The 21,248-nt window shown below is 49.1% G+C and overlaps 1 protein-coding gene across 1 annotated transcript; it reads right to left on the bottom strand.

Moving 5' to 3' along the window:
• Window positions 1-1,225: 1,225 nt before the first annotated feature.
• Window positions 1,226-20,286, bottom strand: ERICH3 (glutamate rich 3). Its single transcript, XM_066325522.1, has 17 exons — window positions 20,224-20,286; window positions 17,304-17,380; window positions 16,788-16,881; window positions 16,064-16,189; window positions 15,379-15,450; window positions 13,506-13,631; window positions 12,801-12,884; window positions 12,196-12,345; window positions 10,881-11,084; window positions 10,120-10,294; window positions 9,199-9,385; window positions 7,008-7,300; window positions 5,410-5,634; window positions 4,398-4,865; window positions 3,978-4,124; window positions 3,581-3,648; window positions 1,226-3,475 (listed from the first exon to the last, which is right to left on the bottom strand). The coding sequence occupies exons 1-17, from the start codon at window positions 20,284-20,286 to the stop codon at window positions 1,226-1,228; spliced, it is 4,809 nt and encodes a 1,602-aa protein (XP_066181619.1).
• Window positions 20,287-21,248: the final 962 nt, after the last annotated feature.

Below are 21,248 nucleotides of genomic sequence, written 5' to 3'. Positions count from 1 at the left end.
CATGTGCAGACTGAATGTACAAATGCAAACATCTCTAGTACAGGAATGTCTCTAGGAGCAAACACACAGCAACCACTTGATGACATTTGAGTTTCCAATTCTATGTATATTGATCTGAAGTGACTCACAGCACCAATCCACCCAAAATCCACTCATTCCAGTGTCTTTTCCCTACTCGAAAATGCAGTTACAGTCCCCCAGTGTGCAGAGCCTTGGGCAGCAGAGATGGGCAGCCAGCACCAGGCTGAGACAACTCTAACCCCCCTGGCAGCCTCAGCTAAGATTCCATTCCACCCTCCTGGGTGACTCCAGCAAGAGCAGAAGGCCAGGCTTTATGCATTTACAGATACTTGTTAGAATTGTTCTGATTTGACAACTTTCAACATTTCCACGTGCCAAGAATGCCCTAAAGCGTGGCCAGCAGCGAGCCCGGATCCCCGAGGAGAGGCAGGCCCCAGGGCTCCTGGCACAGCGGGCACTGTGCATGCAGGAGGGCTCCCCTCCCCTGACATGGGGTGGGGAAGATCCCAGGATAAAAGCCTTGCCCAACTGCAGGAGCAAGGGGTGCCTGGGCGCCGAGGGGAAGTTCACTCACTCCAGTATTTCTCCGGTTTTCGAGAAAAACAAGCCAGACAGCTGTGGAACAATCCTTGTGATTACTGTCTTCACCCTTCCAAAGGAGTGCTGGCCCAGCTTTCCCGGGCTGGCAAACACGAGCTGGTTTCTGTTGTCTGCTGCACGCTGAGGAGCTGCTCCAGTGAAACGTGACGGGTGGTTGTGGTACCCACAGAGTAAACAGAGCAGTGACAGCCAGCCGGCACAAAGCCACGGCCAGCCGAGTGCATGTTGCAGGACACAACACGGAGGAGCTGCAGAAAAAGCTCAGAGCAGAGTTTCTTCCCCATCCTGAGGCTGTTCTGAGGACATGATGGGTGGGTCTGGGTTTGCACCGTCCTACAAAACAGCGACCAAACATCACAGAAAACGTGCTGAACTCGGAGCTACTGAGGTTCTGCTGTGACATTTCCTCCGAGGAGAGGCCAGGGAAGCCGAGTGCTCCCAGGGCTCACCCAGCGCCACCAGAACTGCGACATGCTGGGTAGGGCGAGCTGCTCCGCCCGGCCGGAGGGGAGGGAGAGCGGAGGGGCCGTGAGAATTAGTGCCACAGCAAAGAGATGTATTTGCACGGGCTTTTGGGAGCAGGAAACAATGCACACTCTGCCACTCAAAAGGATTTATCACCCCTTGACCCAGGCACCATCAGCAGACGTGTAAGGAACGGATAGATAAGGAATGGGCCGAGGTGGTGCATGCTCTGTCTGTGACAGGAATCAGTCTGGGGGCTACTGGGGCGGGGACTGACCCACGCCGGACTCACCTGCCGTGCCCTGCGGCCCCTCTCGCCCCCATCAGTGGCTGCCAGGACACCTGGGCTCGCTCTGACGGCACCGTCCTTGTTCTGCTCCCCGGCTGCAGCGGCGCTCCCTGCACTCTCCCACACATCCCTCACCTCGCTCTCCCTCGTGTTTTCACAGGGGCTCGGCCGTTCCGCCTCGGGTTTCACTCCTGCCTGCTCCATCCCGCCCCTGCCCCGCGCTGTCCCTGCCTCTGGGTGCCGGGTGCCCAGGCACAGCCCCTCGCCTGCTGCGGACCCTCTCGCCCTCAGTTCCACTCGCCCATCCCCACGGGCAGGGGTGCTCGGGGAGGTTTCTGCAGTCGGCTCTTTCCCCAGTGATGTTCTAAGCACCTCTCCGTGCCGCGGGGACCCGAGCACCGCGCCCGACTCCCGCTGCGCCTCGTCCCTGCGCCCGGCCCCCGCCGGCATCGCACCCCTTCCCTCGCAGCCTGCTGCTGCCTCCTGGTTCTCCGCTCGCCCACCAGCCGCAGGTCCATCGCTCACCCCTTCCCCTTCCCTCCCAGACTGCCCGACCGCCCGGGCTGTCACCTCCTGTGCCACTGCCGGTCCTGTCCCGCTTTGTGCCCCCAGCTCTGCTCCTGTCAGCGCCTCCAGTGCCATCGCCCCTGGGCCCTCCCCGGCCACGGCCGGACCTCCGGGCACTGCCCCGGACACTACCGGCCCTCTGGACACTGTGTCGGACACTGCCGGCCCCCCGGACACTGCCAGCCCCCCGGGCAGCGCTCCCGGCCCGGCCTGGCCGCCCAGCACAGCGATGGCCACCAGCCCCGGCTCCCCTGGCCGGGCTCGGCACAGCTCCGCCTCGCCCAGCACCCCGTCCCCGGGACACCTTCCCTTCCCTCTCCCTTCTCCACAGCCCAGCCACCCCTGTGTCCCAGCTGCCGGCTCCTCTGAGCCTGCTGCTCTCCCTGCGGCCTCCTCTTCACCTCCCGAGCCCGCTCCGGCCGCCTCTGCAGACCATCCCACCACCTCTCCCTTGGTTTTTCCCCTCACTGCTCTCTCTGTCTCTGCTTTGCCGCCCTCAGACACCGGGTTTCCACTCCAAAGTGCTTCTGCTGCACGCTCCTCCTCCTGTGCTGCCGGCGTCTCCTCCACCTGTACTGACCCTCCAGCGACAGGATCCCCCCGAGCAGCCCCCAGTGCCCCTAACCCTGGTGCCACTTCCAGGACAGGACCCTTGCCAGGCTCCACAGACTCTTCCATCGTGTCCTCCACCCTCCGGAGAGCGTTCCCTCCCACCTCCCATGCACGAGCACTCTCAAGTTCTGCCGCTCCTGCGACAGCTTTCCCCATCTCCATCCACTCTTCCCTTGACGCTTTCAGCTGGGAAATCTCACTTGGCTTTACAAACCCTTCCCCTCGAGGCATTGCTTCTCCTGTTTCCATATCCCCTAGTGCTTTCCGGAGAGCCCTAGGCTTTCCCATAGCCTCTTGCCCTTCAGAGATGCCTTTTTCAACAGCCTCTTCCCCTTCAGGGCCGACAGCTCTGGCAATCCCATCTGCTGCCCTGTCAGCCTCCTCCACAGCCTCCTCTCCCTGTGACACAGCACCCACCGCAGGGTCCTTCCCTGCAGACCCTCCCTGCCCTGGGGACTGCCCTGCCTCGGACACTGCCTCGCCCACCTCCTCCTCTGCTGGCGGCCCTGCTGCTCCTTTCAGGCCTTCCTCTGCAGCCTCCTCCTCCTCAGCGATGCCCCCAGGTCCCTCCTGCCCCCAGGGCACGGCTCTGTCTGCCTCCCACCCTGGCAGTGCCCCAGCTGGCCCCTGTCCCCCAGCTGCTGCCTTTCCCCGTGCCACCTCTCTCTCCACGCCCTCCACCAGCACCTCCTGCTCCCCAGGTGCCACCTGTGTGCCCAGCTCCGCTGCCTCCGCTGTCCCCTTTCCTCTGGGATGTTCCTCGGCTGTGGATTCCTCCAGCGCAGCCCCCGTGCCCGCCTGGGGCAGGGAATGCCCTGCCCGTGCAGCTCCCGCTCCGTTCTCTCTGCCGCCCGCCGCTCCCTCAGCGGCACCGTCCTGCTCCAGGGCGTGTCCCTGCCCTGTCCCCTGCCCTGTTCCCTCCTGCCCTGTCCCCTCCTGCCCTGTCCCCTGCCCTGTCCCCTGCCCTGTTCCCTCCTGCCCTGTCCCCTGCCCTGTTCCTTGCCCTGTCCCCTGTCCTTCTCGTACTGCTCTTCCTGCTGCCTCCTGCCCTTCAAGGCTTCTCTTCCCTTCTGCCAGGGAGCTTCCATCCGGAGCTGTTAGGAAATAACCGGACATTGGTTTACTCAGCACCATGTCAGTGTGACACGCTTTACAGGGTTAGGGCTAAAGGTGCCATTTCTGCCCTGCAATGAGGAACATCAGCCTGGGCACCCAAAGAGAACTTGCTGTGCTGCTGTGTCTTTAGTAAGAGCATTAATTATACATAACTACAGATGCCAGCTAGTCATCACTTGATTTTTTACAAGTTAGGAAAGAAAAAAGCACAAGGAGACTTTGATAGCCAAAGGAAAGGGCAAACACTTCTGTTAAAGTACTTCAGGTGAGCAATTTAACCCTTGTCCTGACTGACAGCAAATCTTACCTCCACTGGCATCATGCTCTGTATTAGCTGCATTCTTTTCTTCCTCATTGGCACACAGATCACCAGGCTCAGGGTCAGAATTCACAGGATGATCATTTCCAGTTGCTTTTGCTATTTCCTCCTGGACTGGTTTGCAATCTTCAAAAACTATCACAAAGAAAACAGGAAGCAAGAAAGAGAAACCATTAAAGAGCAAAAGGGGAATAGAAGCCATCAGCCATCTCAGCTTTAATATGGTTTAAAATCCATTTTTGGACAACTCCTCACACTTGAAAGAGAGAACCATGGAGCCAGTGTTACATTCTGACTGGACACTGAGCTCACAGCAGCTCCAGTGAGTCCCTGAGCAGCACACGCATGAGCACAAAGGCAAATGCAGCAGCACAGGCATGCAGAGCCATGCAGAGGGACTGTACTCACCACCCCCTTCCTCACACCAAGGAGACTCTTCCTTTCCATCCCCCACGTTCAGTGCCCTGCCTTCCCAAGGCACTGGAGGGCATTTCTCCTCCTCATTCGTGTTACTTTCTCCCGACTCAATCTGTTTGAATTCCCCAGTAACTTTAAGATTGTGATGCTGCATTGCCATTATGTTTTCATGAAAAATTCTAGTATCTTCTCTTGCTGTTAGAGCTTCTGGTTCTGCCTTTTCTGCTTCATCTATTCCTTTCTTTTCCAGTGCAGAAGTCTCCTGGTTCTCCTCCATTCTGAGCAGTTTCTTCTCCCCATTCTCATTTCCATAGTGTGCATGTGCTGCACTGTCAGATGTACTTTGGATATTGCAGTCCTCTTTGCCATTCACATTGTCTGTCATCGTGTCAGCTTGAGGGTCAGTCTCAGTGCTGCCCTGAGCACTCATGGCTGAGAGAGAGTCTGCAGGCCTCCTCTCTGAAAATAGCAAACTTAATTTAGTATTTGTCACTACACTCCTGCATTCACCGGGCACTCACAAAGGGGCACAATCCCATCCAACACCACTCTCTGAACTACACCAACTCAGGATACTGTGACAAATTCCGGGAAGTGTAAATAGAAGAACATTGCCCAGATGTATGAAGTGTTTAAAGCCATTTAAAGTAGAGGGGTTTTTTTGATCATCAGAAGGTGTAAGGGGTCACAGATCCCCATTTGTGAGAGGCTGCTGACATGCAGGGTTGTCCTGCCAGGGTTCTCAGAGCCAGCCTGCTGCCAGGCTCCATTTCCATCTCAGCACCTAAACAGCCCAGAAAGGCTCATGCTCCCACTGCCAGGGGACTGCCTGCACTTCAGTGGCAGAATTAATAACACATAAACCAGCTGTCTTTTATCATCAGTCTTTTATCAGTAGGAAGGGCACAGGATTCCCTGTGCAGGCTCAACATACATACTGGGCACACACCAACTGTAAAACATCAGGTCAGCTTCTCCAAGCCTTGTTATGAACAAAACTAACCTTGTTGATCATCTTCAGAGTCCCTGCCATCAGAATATCCATCACTTTCATCTTTCATACTGTCTGAAGCCTGCAGTACCTTCTGGGATGAGGTTTCACTCTCCTTTCCATAGTCTAAATTATGGGTTTTATCATCAGAGGATGACTCTGACACTCCATTCATTTGATCACCAGTCTGTCCCTCTTCATCAATTTCTTCATCTGGTTCAAAATCATCATCATATTCTGAAATAGAAGAATTGTAGTGTGAGATGGGAAACAGAATTCACAATTAATAAAGTTCTTTTTAAGCAGATAGAAGTCAACATCATTAATCTCCTTTTGCCCTTGATTTTGCTCAGTCTTTTTTAAAGCCATGAGAGAATCGAAGACCACAAATAGGAATTGTAAGAGCATATTATCGTAAAAAGGATTGTGTCCTTCATAGAGTAGCAAAAATGCAGCAAAACTACAACTATGATTAATATATTAAAATAAACAAAATTACCAGCCATGGAAAGAACTAGAAAAATTTGGAGCTGGGAAAATTCAGAAATTAAATGTAAGAATCTCTTATTACAGGAGAAAAACTGGTTGTGATGAAAAAAATTACAAACAATTGAGAAAGCTGGAGAAAGGTAACATATTGTAGCACAAAGTAGGATAAATGTGTATTGACATGGTTAAATAGTGAAGAAGTGTCTTATAAACTTAATGAATTTAATGAACTCCAGCCAAAGGGCACTGCAGAGCTCTGTTATCACACTCCTCCAATGTGCTCCTCCAGGGCCCAGGGGAAAAGCCAGTACGAGCAAAGCCTGCACAGAATTAGCACTCTTACATCCACACTCTGGACTCCAGCCTGACAAGCTGTGACACCTGAGAGGTCACAGAGGCAGCTGAGCTGGAAGGGATCCACCAGGATCCTCGAGTCACAGCACTTTGCTTGGCTCTGCAGGTGAAGACCCTCTTCATGCAGGTGCATTAGAGAAGACTCCCCTTCCCCACCAAAGCTGTTCTGGGCACATCCCAGCCCCAGAACAGTGATGTCGGTGGTTCCCACCCAAAATCCAGACCCTGCACTGCTCCCTGCACACACAGGGAGCACACCTGCACCATGCAGGCCAGCTGTCCCTGCTGCCACACCAGCTGTCCCTCGTGCCCATCATTCCTCACTTTGCACATTTAACTGCTGCCCTCCTTTCCTTCCTTCAGGGCTTTTAACACACTGAAGTGACAGAACATCAAGGACAGAAATGAAAAGTTCCTGATGCAGAACCAGTTAGGCAAACAAACAATTACCAAGACAATGAGAACTAAGGGAATAAGGAGATTTATTTTCCTGTATTAAAAATCAATTGCAGTGTTAGCAGTGAGGTCTCTTTAGGTAACTGTCAGAAGGGCAGTTCCTCCTGAAGGAAAAATGCTTCATTAATCCCAAACACACATCCGGAGGGATTAATAAGTGCCAGAGGAGCAGCAACACCGCAGAACTGTGAAAGCAAAAATAGGAATAGGAAGTAGGAATTAAAATCTCTCTGTGAATGTGATGTGATACATCACATACACCACATCTTCTCCCATTTCTCACCCCCTGCTCATGTTTGGGAATACTGTACCACTATAACTGGTGTCTGTCTCACTCTCCTCCTCCTCCTGACTAGATTGGTCTTCCATTTCCTCTTCGCTGGACTCCTCCAGAGTGTCCAGTGTTTCCTCCACAGTTTCTGCACTTGTTTCAGGACAGGGTACAATGACTGACCCTGAGTCTTCTGTTGATTTCTGCTCAGTGCTGTCACATGGGTCACAGTGCAGAGCCTGTCCCCAGCAACACACATGCTTGTGACAGCAGCTAGGCCTCCTCTTCTTGGGAGGAGACAGCTTTTTGTCCAGTCCCATCGCAGCAATGCACCTGTAAAACAACACAAATTGGGAAGAATCGCATTTTTCTCCCTTTGAGCCATGGAGGGCAGCAGACAGAGGGAGTTCAGCTCATCGTTAGTAGTGGAACTAAGCACCCATCTGTCTCTGCACTGCCACCATGACCCCCAAGGAGAGGCACCCTGAAATCCCACAGGTGCAGTTCTTCCCTGAAGGACAGTAGTGCTGCCTACACTTACAGGCAACTGACATACAAACAGAACCAAAATTATTACAAGTGCCCATTAATTTGAATCTGCACCAAGCATTGGCTGTGAAGACAGAACCACAGAGAAAGGCCCATGAGCTGTGAGTCAGAGGAGTTCTGGATCCAGATCTGCTGTAACTCCCAGCAGTGTGATAACTGAGTTTGTGAGTTCCTGAGGGTTCCTGAACTTATCTGCTGGGTCTGAGAACTGTGGGGGAAGAAGAAGGTTGAAAGCTAATAATTTTCTGTTTCTGTTTACCTATCTAAAAGAAACCCAAGAAGATGGAAAGCAAAGCGTTTTGAATGAGTTGTTGAGACTGCTCCTCTTGTATGAAATGGAGTGCTATGCTCTCTTCTCTCTCTCTCTCTCTCTCTCTCTCTCACAGTCAGAGCAGGCAGAAATGCTGGATCTTGGCCAGCAGAAAGCTCCCAGAGCAAGGATTACACAGGAATCACTGCAGCATCACCTCATTGTGAGCCAAAGCCCTGACCCACAAGGGAAAATCAATGGGACTTTTACTGGGAACCAGTGGGCATTCAATGTATGTCATAGAGCAGAAAACAAACCCAAGTGCACTTGGCCTAAAGGGATGTGAAAAGAGTTGTCATTTATGGGGAAAATCAGGTTAATGGAGATAGGGTTTAGATAAGGTCAGCTGGATTGATGAGAGGCAGGAAAAGAGAGATATCACTAAGAGTAAGAGGGAAAGGGGGTTGGAAAGGGGAAGTAACTTAGGAATTAATTAATCAGTTTTTGGATACTATATTAAATTCAGATAATTCACTTCAAATCTTTCTAGAAATCACAAAAAGCTGAGATTTGGGCATTTCCTAAGATCTATAGCTACTATATCCATTCTGAATTCAGATGCTTTTCACTCCTTTGAACATGCATTTACATAAATCATGCTCATTGTTAGACTGGAGCAAAAACCATGGTACAATAAACTGGCTTTTTTTTTTTTTTTCCTTAGAATTCAGTCCTTATCTGAAGGAACAGAGTACCCCTCTGTGGAAAGTCCCTTGTTCCAATTGATTGCTACTCTTTTAAAAATTATTTATTAAAAGAACATAAAAGATTTTAAATTATTCTCATGTCCATAAGTTCACTTGTATGGCCTGAATTAAAAATTACACAAAATTAATATTTTATGAAAATTAAAGCCTCTTGGCAGAATCTCAACTGTTGGTCACAGCAGTGACTTTTGGCCAAGTCCAAGACCTTCCTGCACATGTTTAGTTTCTGAATCATGGCAAATATTCAGTGCTGCCGTATTCTGACGCCAGGGGGTATCACAACAGAACCTCACTTCAGAGGCAGAGCTGTTTAGAAATCAATTATCACAAAAAAGCCTCTGGAAACCACAGCTAACTGAGCAGCACACTCAGCATTTATTTCACATGTACCCCACCCCGGAGCCAGTGCCCCCGCTCCAACACAAGCACTCTCCCCAGGCTGTGCACACACCACCGGGAGGATGAGGAGCCACGGGGCCCTGGGCTGTGGGACCTGACAGTGACCTCCTGTGGGACCTGACAGTGACCTCCCTCCTGCACCTCCCACGGGCACTGAGGAACAGGGCAGGCTCCACAGAGCTGCGTGCACATGAGAGATGAGAGAAGAGAAGCTAGAAACCCTCTCCAGAGGGAGTCCCAGTGAGCAAAGTGTACTTTCTCCACACCTGTAGCAAGGAGGAGCTCCGGTGACGTGGAGAACCCTGAAGTAGCTGTTTGTGCCTCGCAGCTGGGAGCACCTCTGATATCTGTACTCACAGCAAGAGCTCAGCCTCTCAACCTGCAGCCCGTTGAGATAAAAGGTGAGGCTGAACGGGAAGCCCAGGTGCCTCTTGGAGATGAACTGGAAGGTATCTGCAATCACAGAAAGAAAGGGTTCAAAGAAAAATATTACACTTCACAGTCAGCCTGCTGCAGCTGCTGTATCTCAGCTGCACCACCACAGCACCCAGCCCTCTGTGGACGGGGGTTCTCAGCTCTGCTCAAGAGCTGCTTAAACTCTCCCCCTCCACACACAGAGCCCTGGCTCTCAGCAGCCTCAGAGTCCAGGTGGGACAGCAAGGAAAAGTGTCACACTGTCAGTTTGGCCACTCTCTGCTACAGCAGGACAAAGGCCAGAGCCCCTCAGCCATTTCCTGTGTCTGGTTTCCCAGAACAAAATCCATCTTTTATTGGTGATGGAATTGCACTCACAGAAAAAGAGATGGGAACTGGGCTCCCACTGTATACTTCTTCTGGAATAACATTCACTGATGTATTTTAGCAATGCAGATGACCCCTTTTTAAGGACAGTTTATTGCTGCAACTTCTCTATTAACTATATATCTCTATAGGAAATTAAACAAAGCCACAAATATTTTGTTAAATCAATTCTCCAAAGTCTTCTACCATCATTGTAAAAGTAACTGTAACCTCACTTTCAATCATGGGACAGTAGCTCCAGATTTAATGTGGAGGCAGATGGTATAAACATCCCTGGATGTACATATCTCGACCAAGCTGCGCTGAAATCATCCTGATGTCAGGGCAAAGTTTTAGCAAAAACAATGTTGCCAGAATCAATAGGAACTCTCTGACACCCTCCTTACCTCCTTCCAGCAGCTCGCCTTTGTAGACACAGATGTTCTCTGTTCCACAGTGCTGCTGATAGACTCTGATTTCATCCTTGTACTCTCGGTGGGACACGTGCTTACTCTTCCCTCGGTAGACCATGGTGACAAAGGCGTTGCTGCATAATGGGGACTTGGGGTACCCCCTAGTATTCTGCAGCAGAAAATGCACAGAAATGCCTTCAGCTTCAAGCTCCAACAAGGGGTGAGAACAAAGCTCACACGTGTGCAGCATGCACTTGAGACCTCCCAGCTTTTAAGTGCTGAGCTGATAAAATTGGGAAGTGTCTGTAACATGCAGAGGGCCTGGGATATATTTCCAACTGAAGACCCAATGCATTGAATAGCCCTAAATTGCAGGGACCAAGTTTAATGACCCACATCATTCCTCCCAAGTCTTGGGTTTCCCTCAACTTTATTTACAGGAGTTAAAACTGGCTGGAGACAGTAACTGATGCAGTTCACAAACCCCTGAGATTCTAGTGCCAGAGACAGGATCAGATTGATTGAATTTGGAAGGCTTTGAATAACAGTTGCTGTAGGTTGTTGTTCAGCACCTTTTTTCACCCCAACTGATGAAAAACACCAAATGTTTTAGTTTACAGAGACATGCACAGCAATGACATATTTTAACAGTCAGACGTTTTCTTCATACAAACTAGGCACGCCCATCTTCCAGCCCGAGGCAAACACCCCAGCGAGGGATGGAACCCAGCCGTACACGCACAGACAGGACTCACCCTGACCAGCACTTGCTCATTGAAGCCGGTGGTGGGGTAGAAGCGGGTCGCTGTGGAAGGCTCCGGCCGCAGCATCAGCGCCCGCCGGCGCCTCCTGCGCGTCCGCGGCGGCGGAGCCGGCACCAGGCAGCGCTTGATGACGGGCAGGCGGTACGGGGACACGCCGGCCATGTAATCCAGCAGCCTCAACTCCTTCCTCTCCCCCTGGAAAAGCATTTTAACCAAGTGGCACAGCTTCTGCAAAAACAGCTCCCGAATGAATGGGACCGGGCACGGTCTGACTGCTTGGTACATTGAGCAACACGCGTCCTTCTGAAACAGCTCCTTAACTCAGGGCCTGAAACTTCGCTCAGTGAAATATTTCTGGGCTAAAGCCCTTTCTTTTCATTTGCAAGGCAACATTCATATGGCTTGAAAATGTTATCCTTAGAGATATAGACAGCCTTGCACAGCAAGCCCTGGCTGCAGCCCTCATCTCAGACAGAGCCCTGCACAGACCTGCAGTGCTCCCTTACAGCTGGAAAACACATCCTCAGAGCAGCCAACAATGCTTGGCACCAGTTATACAAGATGGGCTTCAAAATGCTGCTTCCTATTCTGAACAGAGATTCAGTCCTCTTGCAGAATGAAACAGCCCCTAAGAGTGAGACATCACTAGAGAACAAGTTCTGTAGATGCTGCATGCTGTGGCTCTGAGTTCTGCATCATGTTCTCAGAGCTGACATCTGATTTAGCTGTTTTGTCAGTTGTGAGCACTAAGGAAACCATTAAATCACCCATACTTTGAGTAGACACAAACAGGACCAACCAGCAAATTCTTGAAGAAAGAATCATGACCATCCTGATGCCCAGCAAATACAGATCAGAAGGGAGTTATTTACACAGTGTCTGCCAGCCACTGGCAGCAGGTCACAGTCACACTCCAAAACCCTCTCACCCCATGGAGCACATGTCACAAAACAAATTACATTATGTTTTTCTAGAACAGAAGACGAGTCTAAATATCACTTGAAAGTAACTGCGAATCGATCAAGACCACATTTAACTCTCCTTCTCCCAGCCCAGTAGCATGATTTTATACTACAAAAGATAAGTCACCACATTTTTACTCACTGTGATTAAGAACTAGGCATTAGACCAGTAAGACAGTGTCTTGAAAATGGAGGGGAAGTGAAAAAGGACAATTTAAATAAAAGTTGATGCCATTCGAAAGGGATGTTCCCTGTTGAATAGAGTTCTGGGAACTACAGTACTTAAACAATATTATCAAACTGTCCCCAAAATATATTATTTTCAGAAGGAAGTACAGCCTCACCCCACGGGCAAAGTGCTGATCATGTTCCAGTGCATGGCACTTCTGTTTGGAAGCCTTTGGTACAGACCTTGCTGCAGCCCAGCTGGGAAGGGGCTGGAGGTGAGGGAGCTGCTGCATATTTCCTGGAGCTGTGTTTGGTCGCAAGGAACTCTACAAAAGAGAAAGAAAACAACAACAGAATCTCAGTATATAGATTCCAGTGCATGCAGAGCAGCACCGCAAAGAAAAATAATAGCACTGATGAAGATATCTGGAAGTGATGAGTGATTTCAGGTACCTACAGGACATGACATTTAGTAGTCTGCCTCCAAAGAGCCACTTTAGGCACCTCTAATTGACCATCCAAAACAACTCTTGGCCATAAATACAAGGGTTTCTACTGTCCCTTCACCACCCAGCCTTGGAGCAAACACCATGAACTCACAGAAACTGTACCACTTTGCTATGGACTCCAGCACATGGACCAGAGAGAGTGCACAACAAAAAAATACCTATTTTTGTTCAATATTCAGCTTTTTTCCTGACTTTTATTTCACATTTTCCTTGTATGCCCTTCAGAATGCCAAGTTAAAACGTTAACACCTGTTTCACTGAGGTTCACTCACCACCTTAGCGGGGGCATGCTCCCTGGTTCGGTGCTGATGAGGATAATGTCCACAACAACAATCAGCTCCATATCCACGTGCTCTCTAAATGAAGAGAAGGTCATTCAGGACTCAAAAGTTTCTCTTCAATCTGCACTAATTATCATTATTGATATAGAGAACCAGTTAAAACTGAGCTAGATATTTGACCTTTGAGTATAGGCTTTAGTACCGCTTTACTTCAAAAGTATAATAACATTCCTCCTTTGCTGTTAACAAAGAGCAAAAGCCAGAGCTCCTAGACCACAGTCCTCTGGAATGAGCTACAGTCCGATTCCAGACTGTTTTCTTAAAGACCCCCACCATTTTCAGGGCTTTACAGTGTGTGTAACCTTGTCTATAGTCCCTGTTGCTACTGACAATGTTCAACACACTGATACCTGCCTACCTGAGGTTGTGAGGCAGCTAAAAGGGAAAGACTAAAGCAAGTTTATCAGAGAGCAAAGTTTTGGGGTTTTTTCCTAGGTTCTGAAGTGCCATTCCTGCAACACTAGCTTCTAGAGATTCCTCTTTAACAGAGCTCGGCAAACAGGGAATCAGCCTCAAGTGATCAAGGCTCTAATCTAGAATGATCCAGGCAGTGAATGCTCTTTACTAGAGCCCATGTGCACACTTCCAGCTGTCTGTGCTTCTACGAGAGCCCACAGAGCCATTGATGGAACTCACCCAGTGTGAGTGACAAGCTCGTTCTCCAGCCGCCAAAGGACAGAGCTCGTGGTGGCACCTTGGAGCCAGTGGTGGATGTGGGCAGTGCATATGGACGATTTCTCCCCCTGATCTTACGTGCTCCCCCTGAAAGAAAAGGAATTTGGGTCTCTGAGGCACTGAATTCAAACACAGTGATTGTCTCATTACGTCTGTCTTTCACTGGACAGCTGTGACAATCAGCTGGCCTGGACCCAGTGGAACAGCTGGTTAAAGAAGGAAAGGAAATCATGGGAGAATATGAGGGACAAGCAAAAAGACTTGTCTCCACCTCTGATTCATTGTCCTGCAGCTCTCTCCAGCTGCTGTCCTGCCAGATTCAATTCATATCTGTTCCTCTGTATCTCACAATTCTTTGTTTGTTTGAAGGTCTCTTTCTTTTTAAAATCTGAGTGCACCTGCCACTTCCCTGGTGTGAGGGCAGCCTCTCCCCACCCTCTCTTCTCCCCACTCGGTGCTGGGATGGCTGCCCCACTGGAAACAGGCAGCTCTGTCACCCTCCCTTGCTCAGCCATCTGCCTTTCTCCTTTCCTTTCAGACCAGCGACTCGGATGAATTCACTGAACAGATGAGATGAGAATTAAATTACATGGCTGGCTCCAGCCAGGCTCCTGCATCCCAGCACAGCACACACAGATCAGGTATCTGCAGGCCCCTTACTGAAGGAAGCACTTCTGGTTTATGTTCCAAAATTATCCAAGCCCAAGGTCCCTTGACAAGTGCCAAAAGCGCTGCTTCCAAGGGGTGACTTCTACCACAGAAGTTCCATTGCCTTTGCAATTTCCATAGTGACCAGAGTCTTTCAGGAAAATCTCCTCCTCTCTTTGCTCCGTGACTTGCTTATAGACGTATTATTTACGATTTAACAGATGTGACATTGTTTACCAGCTGCTCAATGAAGCAGGCACCTGCTCAAGGCACTCTCCTCAAAGCATTCAGGTTCCTAATACAGAAATAAAATGCTGAGCATGTTTCTGACAAAATGAGGATGACTTTTCCCATATGAATTCAGGTGACTGCATGGGCAGAACCGTTGAGTTCTATGGGATTTCCATGACTGTAACTACAGAATCACATTCAGCCTACATGACACCTAAATGAAGACTCCTAAAACCTCTTCCATAACTCACATGCCATTTCTGCACAAATCCTGTGGAGAGGCAAACAACCAAACACATGAGCTCTGTGCTCATCAGCAGTCAAAAACAGAGAGGGCTAGAATTACTAGGAGGAGAATGTATCTTGAATTATTCATTCTGTTATGGTTCCCCATTTCAAAACAGAAATAGTAGAATGAGTAAAGGTTAAAAAAAAAAATAGCAACAGTAATGAGAAGCCTGGAATGGCCCAGGCAAGAAAAATTCAGACTGAGGACCTTCAGCTTAGAAATCTGGAAGGAACGTCAAGAATGTATGTAAAACCACAGATGCCTTGGAAAAAGAGAACCTTTAATAACTTTTGTCATACCAAGAACAAAGGAACATCAAACAGACATATCTGACAGCACATACATTTATTACTATGCAGAAATGCAAGGACATACCCTTTCATGCAACTCATGATTAAATCACCCAACCAAGAACACTGCAGAAGTAGAAGAATAACTAGATTCAGAAGGAATTAAATGCATAAATGGAAGCTCCTGAGCTTCTGGACAAAGGACAAAGGAGAGGTAACTGGGGCAGGACCATCCTCTACTTGCCTGTTTCTTGTACTTTTCTGTGTCAGAGACTGAGCATTTGTCTCAATGAATCATTGGTCAGGCTTATGGTTATTACTCAACACAAGCAAAACTGCCAGGTCCCATTAGCACCCAGCAGTGTTCAAGCCTTACCTCGGCTGGGTGCATCCTCCCATTCCTCATGGAACAGTCAAGCCTCCTTTTTACCTCCCGCTGGTGATGACGCTATCAATACAAGAGGAAGAGAAATCCCATTACTGGGCACTGTGAGATGTCACTGTGTGCAGGAGCTCTTGCTTCTGTCCTGCTTGCCCCATGCCTTCTCCCTGACCACTTCTCTAATTGAGCCCTGTAATGAAACTGCAGAGGTTTGAAGCCATTTGCATTTTACCTGCATATATTCACATAGCCAAGGGAACAACAGAGCACTGGTAAAGTTGGTAAAGTTGTAGGAACCAACTCCATTCCTGGTATCCCCCAGGAAGGAGCCCAGAATTTGTACTCAGAAAATATATACAAACCTGTTCAGACTGGTTTGTTTCTATCAGGAAACAAGCTTTTTTTTTAAGCCAACTAGCCCTGTGAATATCATCTCATAATCTGAGAGCTGTCAAAAAGCAATAAGGAAGCCAGGACAGTGCCTGCTCTCACAATAGCATGGTTTGACAATGAGAGGCCCCATGGAGGTTTCTTGTGGTCAAGCAGAAGGACTGTCCTGCAGGAAAGAGCCTTCCAGGGGAGCATGAGGGCACAGATGGAGAACAGTCCAGTCCAGGTGAGCAGCCCTTGGCTGTCAGTGAGGAAACACCTCACTCACACATCCTCAGTAAGGGCATACCTCCATGTCAAGGATCTTGTGAGATATGGCATTAGCCAGACACTCCAGGACGTGTCTCTGGTGGTCCTTCCTCATGGCATTGAGACGGTATTCTTTCTCAGGTATTATCCTTCCACTCCTGGAGATCTGCCATACACAAACACAACGTTACTGAAGAGGAGATGAAATAAAATGTGTTTTGAAACAGTACCATTTCCCAGAAGACCACTTCCTCCTCCTGGTTTCCACCTCTGCCCCTGTCACAGTGCTGGAAGTCACCTTCCAACACTGTATTATCTTTGACCCCATGAGCTCCATCAGGCAAATGGAAGGAGCAGCAGCCACATTTCTGATAGCCTTGGGCTCAGCCTTACCCTTCATAGGCCACTGCCCAAAGGGATGGAAAGGATTAAACATTTGCCTCCCTACTGCACCTGCCTGTGCAAGAGAGTCACACCCAGGAGTGCATCAGTGTTTTTAACAAACTGTTCAGCATATTCACCTTTATAAAATCCTTAGGTTTTCCATTAAACACTTTCGAAAAATAACACTGAAGCTATTTAAGCAAGTCAAAGATGCTTACATTTCACAGTGTAAAAACCCTGAGTGAATCAATATGATGCTGTATATCTGCAAAGTGAAACACTTCACAGAGGGAAACTCCAATGAGCAAAATTAAATATGGAAAAAAGCATAAAAACATTCTGAATTGAATGTAGAATTGAAGGAAACTTTTCAGTCTCACCAGTCCTGATTTCTGAAGGTGTCTTCTTATCCTGGCATTGCTGAAATATCCAACCAGGTGTTTGTCTGTTAGACTGTTATAGGTTTCAAGAAGTCTGCAATAAAAAAAATGGAGGTGTTTATAATTCCTTTGACTGACAAACTATTACAGTTTAAGTTAAACAGAGCTACCCAGTAGTTTGCTACACAAATGCTGCCTTAGTAAATCATCTTGGATTAGGTCAGATAAATGTCCATTAGATTATGTAAAAGCAATATCTCGTGGCCTCCTGGAAATTCATATCAGTGACTTGTCCCTAAGGCCAAGAGCTGAGTGTGGAGCAGCACTGCCACCACCACAGCATGGGACCTGACAGCTCCTCCACCAGCAGCTCCCACAGCAGCTCCTGGGTGATCAGCCCTGGCCATGGGCAGGACAGGGAGGCTGGATTCCAGCTGCACAGACACAGCTCCCTGGCCACTCTGCCATGGCAGGGACACCTTCCACTATCCCACGTTTCTCCCAGCCCCATCCAACCTGCCCTTGACCACTTCCATGGATGGGGCAGCCACAGCTGCTCTGGGCAGCCTGTGCCAGGGCCTCACTACAATCATCTGTTACCAAAGACCAGAGCTTCAAAAACTGAACCTCAGATGTGAAAGTTGAACACAAAACCTGAAGCATCCATAATCAGCAGTTCTATTTTCCAACTATTCTTAGCACAGCCATATGTTACTTCACTCTCAGGAAAACAGGACAAATAGAGGAGTCAGTGACACTAGGATGCAGTTTGTAATACTCTAAATCCTTTCACATTTGTACCGTTTTCACACTCAGGTATATGTTGCAGGATATGTCCAGCCTGACCTCTCCGGGCAGGATGTGCTTTAGTTACACAGGAGACTGATCTCTTTTGTTTTCTTTGGCTGCAGATTTAAATGCACTGTGCCTCTATTACATCCCTTTCAGCTGGATAATTCAGTTAATATGTCTATTGCTATGCTGATCTGCCACACAGAAAAGCATATTCAGGGCAAGAAAGGACAAATTTTTTGAAGTAAAGAGATCATGGATTTACAGGAATTTTATGTTTGGTTTTATAATAACCTCAAAGGTAGCTGCCAACAATAAATTAAACTTTAAACAAACAATGTAGGCTACCCTTTTATGCCTGTTAGTTAAACCCTGGTATGATTGCAACTGTTCCATGTTACTTTTTTATCCAGAGTTTGCATTTAAAACTATCAGATTCCACCAATTTTGCTAATTACCCATTTATGGTATCACTTGGCAACTGCATGTTGAGGCAGAGAAGAAACTCAATCCAACTTCTTTTCATTCACTTCCTTCCATCTAAGATATCCTGGACTAATCAAAACTAGTTAGATAAAGATATTCTATAACTGGTCAAAATGCAGCTCCCACCTGAACACAGCAATGTGGCAATTTCTGTTTCACCAAAGTCTCAAAACATGTATTTTCTCATTTAAATTATGAACAGGCTGGCCCTCAAAAATGTTGAAATAAATTCAAAGTTCAAAAGGGTATTAGAGGAAATAAGAAAACATGTTGGGCCTGAATCAAAAGCCATTAAATCAGTGGAAAGAATGCAAGACCACCAGGCCCACCAGGGTCTGGCTGTGCCGTGCTGCCCACACAAACATCAACTATAAAACCTCTGCAACAGGCAGAAGTGCAGAACTGACAAAATCCACGTTAAGAAAAAAACACAGCAAACTGTGAAAAACCCATTACTGTGTCACAGTAATCACATCCCTTTTCTGAGTGTTCCTGGGACTCCTTTTCCTCTGCCTGTTTATCCTATTCATTCTTCTCTCTAAAAATGCTGAGGTTTTACTAGAATAGCAGACAGTTTTCCTGGCACAGAACCTAAACTGAATGATCTGTAGATTCCCGGAGTAGGTCTGAAGCTCTTCTCAAGATGAGTGTCATGTTTGTTTCTCTGGCATTGCAGCCAGTGACAACATGCCACTCTTAGATGAGTAATTTTATATTTGAGGTTATTTGGAATTCTATGATGCTGTGGTCATTGACACTATTATTTATTAGCAGTATATTTGTTCTCAGCTGGCAGCTTACCCAAAGCACTACACTCAGAGCCAGAGCTGTGCATCATGGTAAATTTTAAGACCACTCTCACTCATTTGGAAGGATACAAAGCCACAGTAGGCATCCTATGGGTTTTGTAAAGCAAATCTTCACAGTTAATATTTCACAGTGCAGTTAAATCAGTGATCACCAGATAAATGATGCCAGAGAGCACCAAGGCTTCAGTTATTAATTGGCAGAGTCACAGGGGACCACGGTGCCTGTGCTCTACCTGGCACCTGTCTCCCATTCCCCCCCGGAGGAAAGTTAAAGCCTCACAACCAGACACGGAACTGGGAGCCGAAGGACTGTTCTGCTGATTTCTTGTGCGGCCCAGGAGCAAGTTCTACCACGGCTTTCCTTACTCAGATCATTGCCCACTGTACCAGGATGTGCCAAATTTTGTCACAGAGACCTGCGGAGATTCTCTGTTCCTCCCTGTTCGTCTGTGACATCAGCTCGGGCAGCCGGATTCCCTGAGCTCAGACGCTGCGGTGCGCCGGCAGGCGGGTAACCAGGGCATCGTCAGCGCGGCCCGCGGCCGCCTTCCGCGGCTCCATCCCCCCGCGCCGAGGGAGGCCCTTCCCGAACGGACACCTCGGGCTCCCCGGGCTGTCTCAGGGCAGGTCGGGCCCCCCGAGTCCCCTGAGCCCCCCGAGTCCCCTGAGCCCCCGAGTCCCCGAGTCCCCTGAACCCCCCGAGCCCCCGAGCCCCCCGGCCCAGGGAGGGCTGCAGGGAGCGCCGCTGCTGGCCCCGGGCCTGTCCCCGTCCCCGCGGGGCTGAAAGGCCGGCACGGAGCGGACCCCGGGCCCCCCACACTCACCGCGGCTGCGGGGCGCTCATGGCAGCGGCGGCGGCACGGCCCTGCCCGGCCCCGGCACCGGAGCCGCGTCCCCGGCGTCGCCAGGAGACGGAGGAGGGACGGAGCGGAGGGAGGCAGGAGGGACGGAGAGAGGACGGGAGGAGCCGGCGCTCCGCCCGCCGCCCCCGCGGAGACACAGAATCACAGAACCTCACAATGTCGTGGTTGGAAGGCGCCTCTGGGGAGTCCAAGCCCCTGCCAAGGCAGGGTTACCTAGAACAGGTGACACAGGACGCATACAGGTGGGTTTGGATTGTCTCCAGAGGGGGAAACTCCGCACCCTCCCCAGGCAGCTCTTTCAGAGGTCCGACACCCTCCACGGAAAGTTCTTCCTCATGTTGCGGCGGGACTTCTTGTGCTTTAGTTCATGGCCATTGCTCCTCATCCTGCCGCTGGGCACCGCTGAGCAGAGCCTGGCACCATTCTCTGACATCCCTGGGAGATATTTGTTCGGTCCCCTCTCGGCTGTCTCATTTCCACACTCACCACGCCCAGCTTGGGCAGTCTCTCGGCGTTGGAGAGATAATTCGGAAGCAGACACCTCAGCATCTTCGCGACCCTCTGCTGGAGCCGCTCCAGCAGCATCTTGTCTGTCCTGTATTGAGGAGCCCAGACCTGGCCCCAGGACTCCAACTGAGCGGCGCTGGCGTGGGGCTGCGGGACACTGGTGCTGCAGCAACGCCGGGCTGGGAGGGGAAGGGAAAAAATAATGGAAAGATAGAAAAAGGAAAAGAAGAAAGGAAAAGGAAAAACGGGGTGCGGGGCAAATATAAGGAAAAAAATTAAAAAGAAAATAATGTTAAAAATAGAAGCATGGAGAAGGCATTTTCATACGAAACAGACCCAGGAACTCAAAAATATATCATGAGGTGACAGGATGCACTTCCGATATCAATCCTGATTTCCATCTCTCAGTCCAGATGACAAGAAGCACCAAAGTGTGCATTGGCAATGATTTACTGAAATAAAGGAGTTAGAACCTTCCATGCTCGTTTTTCCCTTCATCCTGCAGTTCTTGTGTGCCCCAGCTGAAGTACAAACTCACAGGGTATTGCTTTCAGGGGCCACAGAGTGACTGATCTGAGCAGAGATCCCTGCAGTGAGGAAGAGCAGGGACAACCTTCCCTGCTGGTGCATCTGTTCCAAAATGTTAGACTTCACCATCCTCAAGTATTCTGTGGCATTATCCACCCACACTCAATATTGATCTGCTTTCTGTAAAGGGAGCAATTATTAAGGACATCAATTTTCTCTTGATGTTTTATCTTCCCAACTCTGTAATTAAAGTCTCAAACTAACTTATTGTATCATCCTGCAGCACAGGAAGAAGTCAGGAACAATGGACACAGACACAGGACAATTACAATAGAGAGGCAATTACACTTCTAATGACTAGAAAATGTAGGCAGCGTTTATTTGGGGCACAATGAGATTAACCAAGAGCAGCTGCTTTTCGGAACAATCCACTCTTTTCTGTTTTAGAAACACATAGAACAGTTTCCAGAACTTTG

Source organism: Sylvia atricapilla, chromosome 9 (genome assembly GCF_009819655.1).
Source record: "Sylvia atricapilla isolate bSylAtr1 chromosome 9, bSylAtr1.pri, whole genome shotgun sequence".
In the NCBI taxonomy this organism is placed as follows: domain Eukaryota; kingdom Metazoa; phylum Chordata; class Aves; order Passeriformes; family Sylviidae; genus Sylvia; species Sylvia atricapilla.
The sequence above is the reverse complement of the archived record's forward strand: the minus strand, read 5'-3'. Positions and strand labels throughout refer to the sequence as shown.

What these genes read in the sequence shown, in the direction of transcription:
- ERICH3 (XM_066325522.1), bottom strand. Translation starts at nt 20,286, where the DNA reads ATGCTGAGGTGTCTGCTTCCGAATTATCTCTCCAACGCCGAGAGACTG. An exon ending in AGGCGAGCTGCTGGAAGGAG is followed by an intron (nt 9,386 to 10,119) that starts GTAAGGAGGGTG and finishes CTGTGATTGCAG; the next exon opens with ATACCTTCCAGTTCATCTCC. An exon ending in TTGGTGTGAGGAAGGGGGTG is followed by an intron (nt 4,125 to 4,397) that starts GTGAGTACAGTC and finishes TCTTTGTGATAG; the next exon opens with TTTTTGAAGATTGCAAACCA.